General features: G+C 39.9%; 1 protein-coding gene across 1 annotated transcript; it reads right to left on the bottom strand.

Annotated features, from left to right (window-relative positions):
• Positions 1–1,270: 1,270 nt before the first annotated feature.
• Positions 1,271–1,920, bottom strand: LOC122659206 (calcium-binding protein CML42-like). Its single transcript, XM_043854343.1, has 2 exons — positions 1,601–1,920; positions 1,271–1,532 (listed from the first exon to the last, which is right to left on the bottom strand). The coding sequence occupies exons 1-2, from the start codon at positions 1,918–1,920 to the stop codon at positions 1,271–1,273; spliced, it is 582 nt and encodes a 193-aa protein (XP_043710278.1).
• Positions 1,921–14,596: the final 12,676 nt, after the last annotated feature.

The raw sequence follows: 14,596 nt of genomic DNA, 5'->3' as shown, positions 1-14,596 counted from the left end.
GCCACCCAGTTTGAAAGAAAAATGAATGGTATTAAGGAGCTTAACAATGAAGCATACCAATGATTGATGAACAATTTTCCAAGCATGTGGTCAAAGCATACATTTGATGCTAGGAAAAAGAGTGACCATGTCACAAATAACATATCTAAATCTTTCAATCAATGGATAGCAGATTTGAGGCTCATGCTTATTCTCACTTTACTTGACCAACTAAGAGTGAAATTGATGGAGAGAATATATAAAATGTATGAAAAAAATTGTGGTTATGACATTCAAGGTATAGTGACAACAAATGTGAAGAGAAAGTTAGACATAGTGTAGCAAAAGGCAAGAGAATGCATTGTTTATCCATCTGGTCCACATACTTTTGAGGTGACAAATATGTTTCAAGGTCGGGTGGTGATTAATTTGATAGATCACACATGTACCCGTAGAGTGTATCATTGTACTGGGCTACCATATAAACATGCAGCAACAACTATAATATTCATGAGGGAGAAACTTAAAAGATATTGTGATTCATTCTACAGTGTGAAGACATTTATGGATGCATATAAGAGGATGATCCAACCACTTCCTGATCTGACTGAATTGAAACCAAATGATCCTACTAAGCCGGTACGGCCTCCAGTTCTTAAAAGGAGACTAGGAAGTAGGGGTGTCAATAAAGCCCGCTAGGCCCGAACCCACCCGAACCCGCCCTGAGCCCGGCCCGGACCCGACCCTGATTTTTCAGCCCGAAGGGCGGGTTAGGGTTTAGAAATTGCTTGACCCTGGCAGGGTCGGGTCAGGATTGGGTTTAGGCCTTGGGTTGAGCCCGGCCCGACCCGACCCGACCCTGTATTATCTATAAGCATATATATATTTTTTTATATATACAATATATACTTATATAGATATTTATATTATACTTTTTCTTTATCCTAACACTAAAAAAATAAAAAATAATAAAAAAACAACCAAAACCCTCAAAACCCTAAAAACGACTCACATTTCACTCACCCCCATCTCTTTTCCTTCATGCCGTTTCTGCAAATCTTCTCCAAACGAAACAGGGTAAACCCGTTCTCTTTCCCTTCTCTTTCTCTTCTCTTTCCCCCTTCTGTTTCCCTTCGGCCTTCCATCTTCCCATTGTGCGATTTCTGCAAATTATCCCCACATCGAAAAATAATAGGGAAGAATCGTTGAACCTGAAGGAGTTTTGAAGTCTGAAGGAGTTGAACATCTGCAGCTTTTGAAGTCTGAAGGAGTTGAACATCTGCAGATTTGATCAAGATCGAACCATGACACTGTGCATCATGTCCTTGAATTCATAGAAATCAACGCGGCCGTCCTGATTACGGTCAATGGAGAAGATCATCCGTTCAACTCGACCAATGTCTCCCCCTTCGGGCATCCCTAGCTTCCTCAGGACCACTTGCAACTCCATGGCCGAGATGAAGCCACCACCGTCCTCGTCAAACACCTTGAAGGCCTCCGTCAAATCCAACTCTTCCTGCGACAACGACGACGACGACGACGAAACAGGGCTACTGGAACCACCGTCACCACCATATGTCTTGTCGTCGTTAGCGTGTTCAAGAATATTGTGGTCCTCGACTCCTCGTCGTTGTTCCCAAAGAAGGTATCGTCGAGCAACTGGTGCAAGGCTTCGAAGTCTTCGAAGCTGAGGCCAATGTTTCCAGGCCTTATATAGGAGCGCACCATGGAATCAATCTCGGTGGGTTTGGCTTCCAAGCCAAGCAGTTCCAGGGCTAGGGTTAGCTCTTCCACTAAGATCATGTCGTCTCCATTCTTGTTGAATATGTCGAAGATATGACACAGGCGGATACAATTGAGTCTGGGTGAGTGGAGCCGGAATGATGACGACGGGCGGATCGGGCTCGCCGTTGTACTGCTTGCTGGTTTTGCCTCCACCATCTCTCTCTCTCTCTCTCCTCCCCTTCGGCCTGTGCTCGACTGTACCTCTTCCCTCCTTTTGATATGATGTTGTGGTTTGGTGTGGTTTTAAATAAAGTCAAGGTCAGGGTCAATCAAGGCCAACCCGACCCTGCCCGACCCTATCAGGGTCGGGTCTAGCCGGGCCGGGTTAGGAAAAACCCTGGCAGGGTCGGGTCAAGGTTGAGGGTTTCTTGGCCCTGCCAGGGTTGGGTCAGGGTCAAGGTTTAGGTTAAGGCCTCTAGGGTCAGGGTCAGGGTTTAGGCAGGCCCGGCCCAACCCGACCCATTGACACCCCTACTAGGAAGTCCTCATAAAAACAGGAACAAGGAAGGTGATGAGGTATACAAGGGGAAATCAACACATGTGAGATGTAGAAAATGCAAGCAAGCATGCCACAATAAGAGGAAGTGCCAGTTAGCTCCAGTGAATGCCACTGGAGCTTCTACTAGTAAAGGAGCTGGTGTGAAGATATATAACCTATATCCTTTTGTAGTTATTTAATTTCTTGAATGTTTTATTGAAATGCCTAACTAACTCTATGTATGTCATACATATGTAAATAAAGAAAATGAATGAGAGCCAATATGATACCTACAACTCTCAAAGAATTACCAGATCACAAACATCTACAGCTATAACACAAGAGAGTATATATGATAAGACCATATCTAAATTGGTTGTCAATAAAGCACGCAGGAATGCTAAAAAGGGTAGCAACTCGGAAGATGGGTGCATAGAAAGATATGATTGCAAACAAGGAAATGGTTTAGTTGGTTAGGAATTGAGAGGCTGTTTGGAATTTATTTGATGAGATTGAAACAATTAATTTATTTGATGGGTTTGGCATGTAATAGTTTTATACATCTATTTCTCAATAGGTTTTAATGATGGTAATTGTTGTGGGTCTTGAATTTGAACAAGTAATATTTGTGTAGATGTTGATGACTTTTATTTAGATTGTATTGTGATGATGGTAATTATTGTGTGAATGATAATACTTGTCATGTACTATTATTTACAGGTTTGTAATATTGTCCTATATATGGGTAAACGTTGTCCATTTGAACATTGAGGTTCATATAATTTCTTTTGGAATGATGGTCATGTGGAATTAGGTTCTCCTATCCTTTAAGATTAATTTTGTCTTATATTCAAGTTTGTACTACAGTCATCTATATGCTAAAATGTTATCCGTTTGAAAATAAAGGTTCATATATGCAAAACTAATGGAATTTAAATCATTTCAATAGTACTAGAGTTTGGTCTCAATCAAATTCTAAAGAGAAATCTTACAATTTGCTTTTGTTAGTTTTAAACAAACAACATTATAAAGACACCACAAACTTGTTTTCCTCATTTATTGGTAAACAATACAAAGACCAACACAACTAAAGCTATTACTACAATCTTCAGTATTCCAAAAGAGTTCTCCAAATCCTTCAATTTTTCTTTCAGACCTCGCATATCTTCCCCACTCTATCGATCTTCTTGACTTCTTTCACCTACAACCTCATGAGGATGGTCTTTGGTTGTGGGAAATATTGTTAGTGCATTTATTGGGTCACACCGTTTGAAGAATCCACATCTATTAGATGTATCTTGGCAGCAGTAGTATAACCTGTTCTGTTTTGTGTAGACTTTGATATTCTCACTAATGTCCTTCTATGACATCTACATTGTAGGTTTTAATACAAACATGAACCTTGATTGCTCTCATTCACGCTCGATGTTGATATATTTTTTCCTACAAAAAAAAAATATATGAAAAATATCATATGTAAAACTAGTAAACAATGCTAAAGAGATAAATATATATATATATATTGAATTCTAAGAGTGTGTGAGTCCATACAATGGCAGTGGTTCCAGGGCTGTGTGAGTTTGAGATCAGAATACCTCACTAGGGTGTAAAAGGAACATGACATTTAAAAGCAAATATGGTTTTGGTAGACTGCTATCAACTTATAGCTCTAATTTACAGTTACACTGAGATGAATCAATTTTTGTGCCTCACTGCCACAATTCAATATATATATGGGGATTGGTGAAGTCTGAACTGGCAAGGACCGTTAAAATTCAACATGTACCTCTCTTTAAATGAGAGTTGTAGATTCAGTTTTGCCGAGTTCAGTGGGTACTCAATGGAGTCCAATTACTGATGATGACAGGTGGATTCCTGTACTTATTCCTTCTATTTATTTTCTATAACTTTTCAACTCAGTCCAGTATTCTTGTACTCCGCAATTTCCCTATTTTCTAGTTATTTTTGCTACTTTAATCTCTCACATCTCTCTAGCTCATACTCTGTTTAACCTGAAATTACACACCTGATCTCTATTTTGGCTATTCTCTAAATGTTTGTAGGGAAAAAGAACTCTGTTCGGGAGTGTGGCCTACACCAGCACTCCCATGAGTCTATCTCTCTCCTCCCCATATGAAAAGACACCTCTGCCCCCTTGTTTTGAGGAGGAGAGATATAGACACATGAGAGTGCTGGCGTAAGCCACACTCCCGGAGAGAAAACTGCTTTCTTTGTTTGTATTACCCTTCAAGTTCTGGTCCTAAATATCTGATTTCTAATTTGTTGAGTAAAGGTTCAACTGACACTAGGATTCAACTGTTGCACCTGCTATTTGCTCTAAGATTTTCATATTTTGACAGCTGGTAGCCTGTTCCAATGGGCAATTCAACCAGAATTCAAATCCATTCTGATCACAGTTTTTCTAGTTATAAAATTTCTCTTTTTATCTCTCAGTTCTGGGTTTTTTGGCTCAATATTAGTTCTAGTTCATTCTCTATTGTTTGCAAAGCTCCTTTTAGTAGATTAGACATTGAGTTCTAATCCCAGAGCTTGAGTTTCTGGTTTGCAATTAAGAAGTCCCAAAACACATCAAATTACTCAAAAACACCCCCCAGAAAAAGGATCACAAAAACTAAGAAATTTCGTTGGATGGACATGCCAATGTTAGGGTTACATACAACATCCTATATATCCCCCAACTGGTTCCATGGACCAATTAAATTATACATTCTTCAGTCCTACACACAATTAAATGATATATTCTTATACTGGTTCCATCAGTGAACTTGAATCAACAATAGGAAGAGAGAGAGAGAGAGAGAGAGAGAATAAGGAGGCTGATGAAACTTATTGGCCTTGAGGACTAACAGAAGCATGAACAGAAAAAACAAATAATGAGTTCAACTGACCTTCGCCGGAGGGTGGCTGGGCAGGGACTCCGCCGGAGATAGTTTGGTGTTCTGCAATCTTCGTCGGAGCTGGTGTGTAGCGAAACCCTAAATCGATTTAGGGATTTTTCATTTGGAGGAGAAGAAGGTAAATAAGGGTAAAATGGTACTTCAATTAAGCCACTGATGTAAAAAGGGTAAAACTATCTTTTTACTTTCAAAACTAATAGCTCATTAACACCATGAGCCATCAAGGGGTTATATGTAAATGGTGAAACTACGAGGGATGTTTTGTTATTGTTTCAAATACCAGGGGTGCATGTAATTTGCTCTTTAAGTTTTAAATGAAGAGGGATCTATGCAAATAGATCTTGTTATAGAGCACTAAATTAGGTAATGCACCAGACATCAAGTATCTGTCACCTGGTAGCTCTGATCCAGATTGGCCAATTAACAAAACAAGCTACAAAAATATTTAAAGGGAGAAGGTTCCTACATTGCCCAAGTGCAATTTCAGGCACACGAAAGAACCCTTTTTGGAATCTGACAAGGGGAAGGGCATTTATGACATATAACCCTCTCACATGAACAGTGATATGGGACAGGGTGTTCAATTTCATTTTTGAGAAATGCTTCTTGGTGGCATTTTGTACTAAGGATGTAAACGGATCGGATTCGGCTCGGATATGGATCAGATGTGATTAGATCCGGATATTCTCTGGCCGAATATGGATACCTCTAAACGGATTCGGATATGGATCGAATTCGGATTTTTGACCATCCGTTTGCATCTCTGCCTTGTGTAACCCGAACCTTCCTTTCCCTGGAGGATACAATCCACTCTCAATCCATATCTCTTAGATCATGATTCTCTTTTCCTCATATTCTAGAACCTGTTGAATCTTCGATAAAAAACCCTCAAGATCATTTTTTACTTAATTTTTCTTATGTACTCAGATATTTTTTTTGGAAAGATTTTTATCGGAGTATTCAGATTTTTTTTCCGGATATCTCTAAACGAATACGGATGTCCCTAAACGGATACGGATCGGATTGGATTCGGATTTTTGGATATCCATTTACAACCCTGTTTTGTACCCATCATGGTTAATTTTAGTGTTGCAATAGGTCGGGTTAGGCCGGGCCTTTTAAGACCCCAGCCCAACCTTGAGTCCTCTTAGCTGGGCTCAGGCCGGTCGACCTGACCCTAACTCAGGGCCAAAATAATTCAACTTTGACCCACCCTTAGGGTCGGGTTGGGCTGACCCTGATTGGCTCTAACCATGGGGAGGAAGGGAGACGCATGGGCTGGCCAGGCTGAGAAGAAGAAGAAGAAGAAAGAGGAAGAAAAAGAAGAGGAAAAAAGAAGAGGAGGAAGAAGAAGGAAATTTTTTTTTTTTTTCTCAACCCTGACCCGTCCTCAAGGCCACGCTATCTCAACCTAGACCCTATAAGGGCTCAAGATGGACTTGGGCCGTCAGGGCCAAACTTACACCCTAGTTAATTTTATAAGCAATTATAGGTAAATTCAAGGATAGAAGACCTCAAACCCGTCTCAGTGGGCACGTTTTAGTCGAAAAAGAAGAGGGCAATTACCTTTAAACTAAGTCTAAATTTCACTTTTTAACCACTTCCAATACTTAGTTATTTTGAAATTTCCCCGGTGAGGGGTATGGTCCAATCACATAAATCCACCCTCTCCACTCCCCAAACGCCAGTTGACAAGAAACTTGTACTCGTGAAAGCAAGTAATGCTTAACCAAAAAACTAAAAAACAAAAAGGAAGCAAGTAGTGCAACTGTGCAAGTATAGCATAAAATATAGGTATCCCCACTTACAGAGAATACACATCTAAGCTGTCTTGCCATGGAGAAGACAATATATATATAGATATTTTGCATGTCCCCCCATCTAATAAGGCGGCCCGAATGGGTACCCAATTAGACATTCCAGTCCTCCCACCAATTTGAAAAAGTAGTCCCAAACCCTAATTTTAAAAGTTGTAGGACATTTGTTTCCCATTTGAAGATTAAACGTGTGCTTATGGGTGTTGGGCTGCCATTTCATTAGGGTCTTCTATATTTTAAATTATTATAAATTCTAATATGCAAACAAGTCTTGTTATAGAGCACTAACTTAGGCATTTGTACTTTCTACCGAAAAAAACCTTTGGTATTGTACCAAATTGCACCTGACATCATGTATCTATCACCTGGTAGTTTTGATGGGGTCAAAATTTTGTAGATAGATTGACCCAAGGTCTCACTTGTTAATTTCAGCTCAATTTGAGTTGGCTAATTAATAAAACAAGTTACAAAGATATTTACAGGGAGAGGGTGTTCTACACTGCTCAAGTGCAGTTTCAGGAATGAGAGAACCACCTTTGAAATCTAACAATTGAGGGAAGGGCAGTTATGACATATCACCCCCTCACATGAACAGTGATATGAAACTACGAGCAAGCGTAGGGAAATACGTAGAATTAAGAATATTTCTACATGGAAGAATAAATGATTGAATTAAAGATTAAGATTTGATCATGCAGTCAATCTGAAGGTGTTACTAGCTAGCATCATCGTGGTAGTAGAGGCATTTGTTGTTGGGTGCAATTTTTTTAAAAATCGCGCACTTGAGTGATCCATATTTTCCTATACAAATATATGTTTAAAAATATAGGAGCCATAAAATTAAAAAAATGCAGAGTCATAATTGTAAGAACATCTACCTATTTTCCTTCTTTCAACATGTCAACTACATTCTACCTATATATATCGATAGATATGTGTGTGTGTGTGGACATTTGTAATTAGTAATAATTAATCTATGGCGACTAATCTATATAAGAATGAATAGTTTTCACCCATTTTTTTTTGGAATTCCTGAATTATTTATTATTTAATTGAGTTTTTAAATTGATAAAACAGCTTAAATCTAAATTTTGCTTCTAAATTATTCCTAAATTAAAGTTGTCACTTGTGATAATGGTTAGTGAGCCACGTGAGAAGTTGTTTAAATTGTAGAGGCTTTAAAACTAGGGCTGTAAACGGATCGGATTTGGCTCGGATAGTGTTATATCCGCATTCGCATCCGATTAGCTATCGGACGGATTCGGATAGTGCTAAACGGATACGGACATGGATACGGATCGGATATTTTATCCGTTTACATGTAAATATAGTTTTTCGGATAGCTATAGCCTATCCGTATCTGCATCCGTTTAGCTTTCGGACGGATTCGGATAGTGTTAAACGGATACGGACACGGATGCGGAAACGGATTTCGGCTATTCATTTACACCCCTGTTTAAAACCTACATTCCAAGTCAATTGATATTTTGTTGAAAGGAACCTAATTGGTCCATTTCACAAAAAGGAGTGGGCACACTAAAGAAGAGATGTGGGCAGTTAAGTACTTAAGTCACATCTCCACTCCAATTTATTTTCCTCCCACCCTTTTCATATAAAAAATAGGACAGTTGGCTAGAAAAAAGGACTTAACTCATAATAAGGAAGACCATTCATGTATACCACTACTAAAAAAGGAAGGAGATGGTCCTCTAGGCCTCTAGAGATTGCATGCGCGCTGGTCAATGAGAGCATGTGCAAGCTCGTTCTGGGTGGCATTTTCACCTTTCCATGAGGATAGCATTATTTTTATGCACTTTTGTGTTTAGGAGCAGGAGCCACGTGGACCACACGACTAGGTAGTGTTGTTCCCCCTACCCCCAAAAAAAATCTTGACAATGACAAAGACCATCGGATTTGGCTCTTCTACAGGGAGTCCATCGCCCAGGGATACATCCAATGGCCTGGCTGGCACGCACATTCCAGTGCGCTGCGCATTCTGAGTTGGTGCATGTCGGGATTCTTACGCAGCAGCCCAGCCACTGGATGTGTCCTTGGGCACTCCCTGGGCGATGAACTCCCTGGAGAGGAGCCGGATCCAAGACCATCAATGTATACCACTAACCATTTAACTCTTAGGGTAAATTACTTATACACACCTTGTAATATGGCCTGATTGCTTGACACCCCAAAGTTTGAATCTATTACTTGAAAAGTCAATGTTTATAAAATTGACATTATTTTAAAAAGTCAATGGTTATAAAATTATTATGGAATTTGAAAATACGATTTCTATTAATAAGAAACCAATAAATAAATAGAAAACTAAAAAAAAAAAAAAATTTGACCCAACCAAAAATAGAAAGTTCAAAAGTATTATGTACTTCTTTGTTCTTCTAGAAACATATTAAGTCAAACTATTTTCTTATGGCAAAGTCAAACCATTTAGTAGTTGATCTATCCCACCCCTGATTGCCGCATCCAGTGCCAATGATTGTCAAAATACCAATTTATTCCAATGCTGCTGTCTGGTTCTCAAACCTTAGGCCTATATTAATGCTGTTCTATAGGCTGCATTTTCTACTTCGATTTTGTTTTGGGTAGTCAAAGCAGCTTCATTTAATTATCGTGTAGAACTCACGGATGGAGAAGTAACAAACTCCTCAGTCCATGGAACGAAAATAAGTCACATTGTTGTACACGTAATCGATAAAGCTCTCTTTGCCAGGGAGTCAGCAAAGCTATTTTTCTCCTTTGAAAACATAAGAAAAAATACATGAAGATAGAAGGGATGACAAATACAATACATCATCCTAAATTGGCTTAACCTCCATCAATATGACACCACCACCCTGCTGAAGAGATTTGATAATGTCTTTATGATCCGACATAACCAATAAAGCATCATAACCACCAGAATAAGCCTCCACCAAAGTTGATTGAATAGCCAAGGCCTCCCCAACCATAATGTTGTTGAATACATCCGGGATGGAAACAACAAGAAAGGTATCTCCTATAGCAGACCTAAAGACATAACCACAACCTCCCTTGCTACCATTCTGAAGAAAACTGGCATAACAGTTTACTTTGATCATATTCAGAAAACCACCATCCTCACCCAATCGACTTGGCATTTGACTCCCCAAGACAACAGCAGAATTTAAGGAAGGTAATAAAGAGCCATGAAACTCATCAAAAGCCTAGGTTGCAAAAAGGATTACCTCTTCAGGATTCTTCGCCCGACATCCAAAAATAAGATCACACCTTGCCAGCCATATATGCCATAGAACAAAAGAAGCAAGAGAAGACATACAGTGTCCATGCTCCTTTCCAACAATATAAAAAGCACTCCGCTTCATGAGAAAAGATGTTATATTACAATCATTCAAATCAGAACAATGATAACCCACACTACTTCCAAACCATACAGCCTTGGAAAAATCACAACCTAATAAGATATGTGAAATCGTTTCAAGCTCACCACAACGAACACATCCTCGATCAACTGGTATATTCCGATGAGTCAACTCCTCCCCTGTAGCAAGGCCTGATGCATTGCTCCTCCATAAAAACCGTTGGATTCTAGGGAGTGTTCTACACGACCAAACTCTATCATCATCAAAGATACACAATAATCTCATTGGATTAGGGGGCTCCTCATGCGATTGCTCTTTTCACTTTCAGTCATTCATAGATTGATGTCTCTTCCTTCTCTTGCGTTTCACTAATATAGGAGTCCACCTTAGAGCCGTTGGAGAGGGCAACAACTCTATTCCACAATCACAGAATCACCCCCTATTTTCTCTCCACTACTCTCCACTCAGTTATGGTCTCTTTAACCAATTCCTTGGAGATAAGGATGAGGCAACGTGGCCACATCACTAACATCTCCCACTTGGTCATGTTAGCCGGATGCACATTCTTAGTTCTCATTTCCAAGAACATCCGTCATGACATTTCCATTCCCATTTCCAGGAACAATAATAATAATATTTTCATTGTCAAGTCGAAGAACAATCAGTTCCTATTCCAGACTTAAATTACTTAAGTCCAATAAAAAATGATTCGAACATTGTGTCCCAATTCCAGAGTTAGATTGTTTTAAGTCCCATTAGATTTACATGTTTAATATAGGTTTTTGCATGAACTCCCTTTGTGAGGAGATCGGCTACCATATCGCTTGTAGGTATATAGGTTAATTTAATTTCACCCTTTTCTACTATATCTCGTATATAGTAGTATTGTATTTCTACATGTTTTCCCTTTGAGCTATTTACGCCACGGTGTATCAAGCTTATTGCCGCTTGATTATCATAGAATATTTCCACTGGTTCACGTATAAGATCCATCCCAAATTTCATTACAAAAAGTCTTATCCAGACTGCATGAGTAGTTGCCATACTACGAGCAATGTACTCAGCTTCCTGTGTATGTCTTGCAACACACCCTTGTTTCTTGCTACCCCAAGAAACAGTTGCACCTCCAAATGTAAACACATGACCAGAAGTGACTTACAGTCATCTCTATCACCTCCAAAGTCAGCATCGGAGTATCCTATGACCTCAAGTCTTTCTGCTTGAAAACACAATTTTAAGTGTTTAGTTCCTTTGATGTACTTCATAATCATTTTCACTGCTTCTCAAAGGGCAGAGCCAGGATTACGTTGATATCTATTTACCAATCCGATTGGATAGGCCAAATCCGATCGTGTACACAACATGGCATACATCAAACTACCTATTGCCTGAGGGTAAAGTACATTTAACTTTTCCTGTTCTTCTTAAGGGCATTGGCTTTTTGACAAAGCCTTTCCCAATACTATTCGAGTTGATGAGGGATTGCAATTCTGCATCCCAAATCTTTTCAACACAGAACTCAAGTATTTTTTCTTGACATATGTTGTGTTCTATTTCTAAAGATTTGAATTCCTAAAATATAGGATGCTTCCCCCATATCTTTCATTTCAAATCTATTACTGAGTTCAAACTTGGTTTTGTTCAATATGTCCAAGTCATTTTCAGCCAATAGTATGTCGTCAACATACAACGAGAGTACAATGAAACTACTCCCACTCTTCAAAATATACACACAGTTGTCCAACTTATTTGATACGAATCCTAACTTAAGGATCGTTTTGTGGAATACAAGATACCACTGACGTGAGAACTGTTTCAAACCGTACAAAGACTTTTTAAGTCTACATACTTTATCTTTGTGTCCCATTGCTTGAAAACTTTTAGATTGTCGCATATATATGATCTCTTTCAACTCGTCATTTAGAAAGGCGATTTTCACATCCATCTGAAACAATTTTAAGTCCAGATGTGCAACTAGTGCCAATATCAATCTAATAGAGGTAAAATTTTCTACCAATGAGTAAGTTTTCTAGTAGTCTATTCCTCCCTTTTGGATGTAACCTTTTGCGACTAAACGGGTCTTGAATTTATCAACAGATCCATCTACTTCATACTTTTTCTTAAGCACCCATTTACAACCTATAGCATTTCTACCCTTTGGTAGGCCACAAAGTTCTCATACTTGATTCTTTGTGATAGAATCAATTTCTTCCCGCATGGCATTTAACCATTCACCTGATTCTCGTGATTTTGTCGCTTTGCTATAGGTTATAGGATCGACTACTTCTTCCACATCGGTGTCAACTGTATAATGAGATGGTTCACATAAATAAATGTAATAGTCATCTAAATAAGTTGGGGGTGCTTTTGCTCTTTTACTCCCACCTACCCTAGGTTTCGGGTCATGTCCTGGAGGATCAATTTAATCTTCAAGAACTTGGATTCTTTGAAAAAAAAAGTTATTGGTTTCTCTTGAGGGTCAACATCGTAGTCATCATCAATGATATGCAAGGATTTTGTATCCTCCTGTTGTGGTTCCTCTTCTAGTATTATGCATCACGACTCTCAATGTTACATCCGTGCCCAGATTTACTAATAATTATAATTTCTCTCTTGTGCCGTGTAGATTCTGCCGCCGTGTACGCTGGTGAGCTATTTTCTCTTGTGGTCAAACCTAGCCACAAGATCATTGACCAGTTCACGGGCCTGCCTGTGGAGGAGAGAATCCTTAACCGGTAGTGGGGAAGATTTATCGATGATGACTTCGTCAATCATCCTCCTAACACGAGTCCACGGAGCGAAGAGTACCAGAAGGCATTCCCTGTGTCCCCACATCTAGATACCTCCTTTGACGATGAGTTTTAGCATCGCGATTGAAAAACTATTCGAGATCACGAAGGACACGTCATGAAGGTTGAGGGGTAAGATACTGATCTTGTGAATGTTAGTATGTTTTTCCCTTGTTGGCCTTGAAGTGTGGGCCAAAGCCCGACCAATTTCTTAAGTTTCTGCCCTTACAACAGCAATGGATGCATGAGCGGACACACAAAGATTGAATCCACCCGTTAGTCCGCCCGTGCTGTTTAATGACTTTTGTGTGTTTTCTTGGGTGGGACCCACACTCCATCCCCATACATCCTATCTAGATACCTAGACAAGGTTTGGGCCTCACCCTTATTCTCCTTGGCTTGTAGGTTGCCATCAGGGTGGACCCACTAGCTTAATAGACCTCTTAAATGAGTTTTGACTCATAATGCCCATGCCAAATAGGCCCTAAGTGGGATTGGATATAAGACTAAGGCTTAGTCTTCAAGTCTCATTACTTTCTATACCAACCTAAAACGTGGGAGCTGTGGAGCATTGAAGGCTTATGAAGGAAAGCTTGGAAGGGGGCTGTTGAGGTGGAGAATCACCCATAAATCGAACTTTGGGGTAAGTGACCTCATCTCCCTCCCTCTCTGTTCCATTTCTGAGTTTGGAGAATCCCTTGGGATCAATTCCAAGCTTGGGGGTTCTCTTGGAAACCAATTAAACCTCATTGGATCCTCCCTTTGAGACCTTTACCCTCTTCCCTGAATGCCTCCACGGATCTATTAACCTAAATGTTGTTCAAGTATTGGAAACCTAGCTTGGGTTTGGGAAGAACTTTGGAGATGGATCCAATCTTTTAAATCCCCTAAATTATTTGAAGGGCTATATATATTGGACCTCCAACAAAGATTTGGACTCACCTCCCCAACCCTAGGACCTTTATGGGTCCATGAATGAAGGGCTGGAGGTGGAGATCTTCGTAGCTTTCAAAGGAATGGAGACGGACGAACGACCGGACTCACTATTGTGTATCCGCCCGTTAGTCCGTTCAACCTAACCTGGCTGTTTATTTTGGGTAGAGCCACGAGCGGACCCACTTGGGTGAATCTGCCAGTAGCTTAGGTCGCTCTCGGGAAAATCTCAGGGTATGGACGGATGCACGAGCGGATCCATGTTCCGCATCCACCCGTGAGTCCGTTCCATGTGTTTCTTGGGTATGGCCTGGATGGATCCACGACTAGACTCACCTGGCTAACTCCGTTCCTGCATTTGCCCATGTTGTCTTGATCCAAACTTCAATTAAACTGTTGAGACCCTTTGTGGGACCCCCTATATACTTCTAACACTACTTTCACGCATCCTCAGACCTTGGAATCCTTGCAAGAGTGTGTGCACTAGAGCAAACCTTACCAAACACCCCAAAAGGCAAGAAGACAAGCGGTGAGTGGGCTTTGG

Source organism: Telopea speciosissima, chromosome 4 (assembly GCF_018873765.1).
Source record: "Telopea speciosissima isolate NSW1024214 ecotype Mountain lineage chromosome 4, Tspe_v1, whole genome shotgun sequence".
In the NCBI taxonomy this organism is placed as follows: domain Eukaryota; kingdom Viridiplantae; phylum Streptophyta; class Magnoliopsida; order Proteales; family Proteaceae; genus Telopea; species Telopea speciosissima.
The sequence above is the reverse complement of the archived record's forward strand: the minus strand, read 5'-3'. Positions and strand labels throughout refer to the sequence as shown.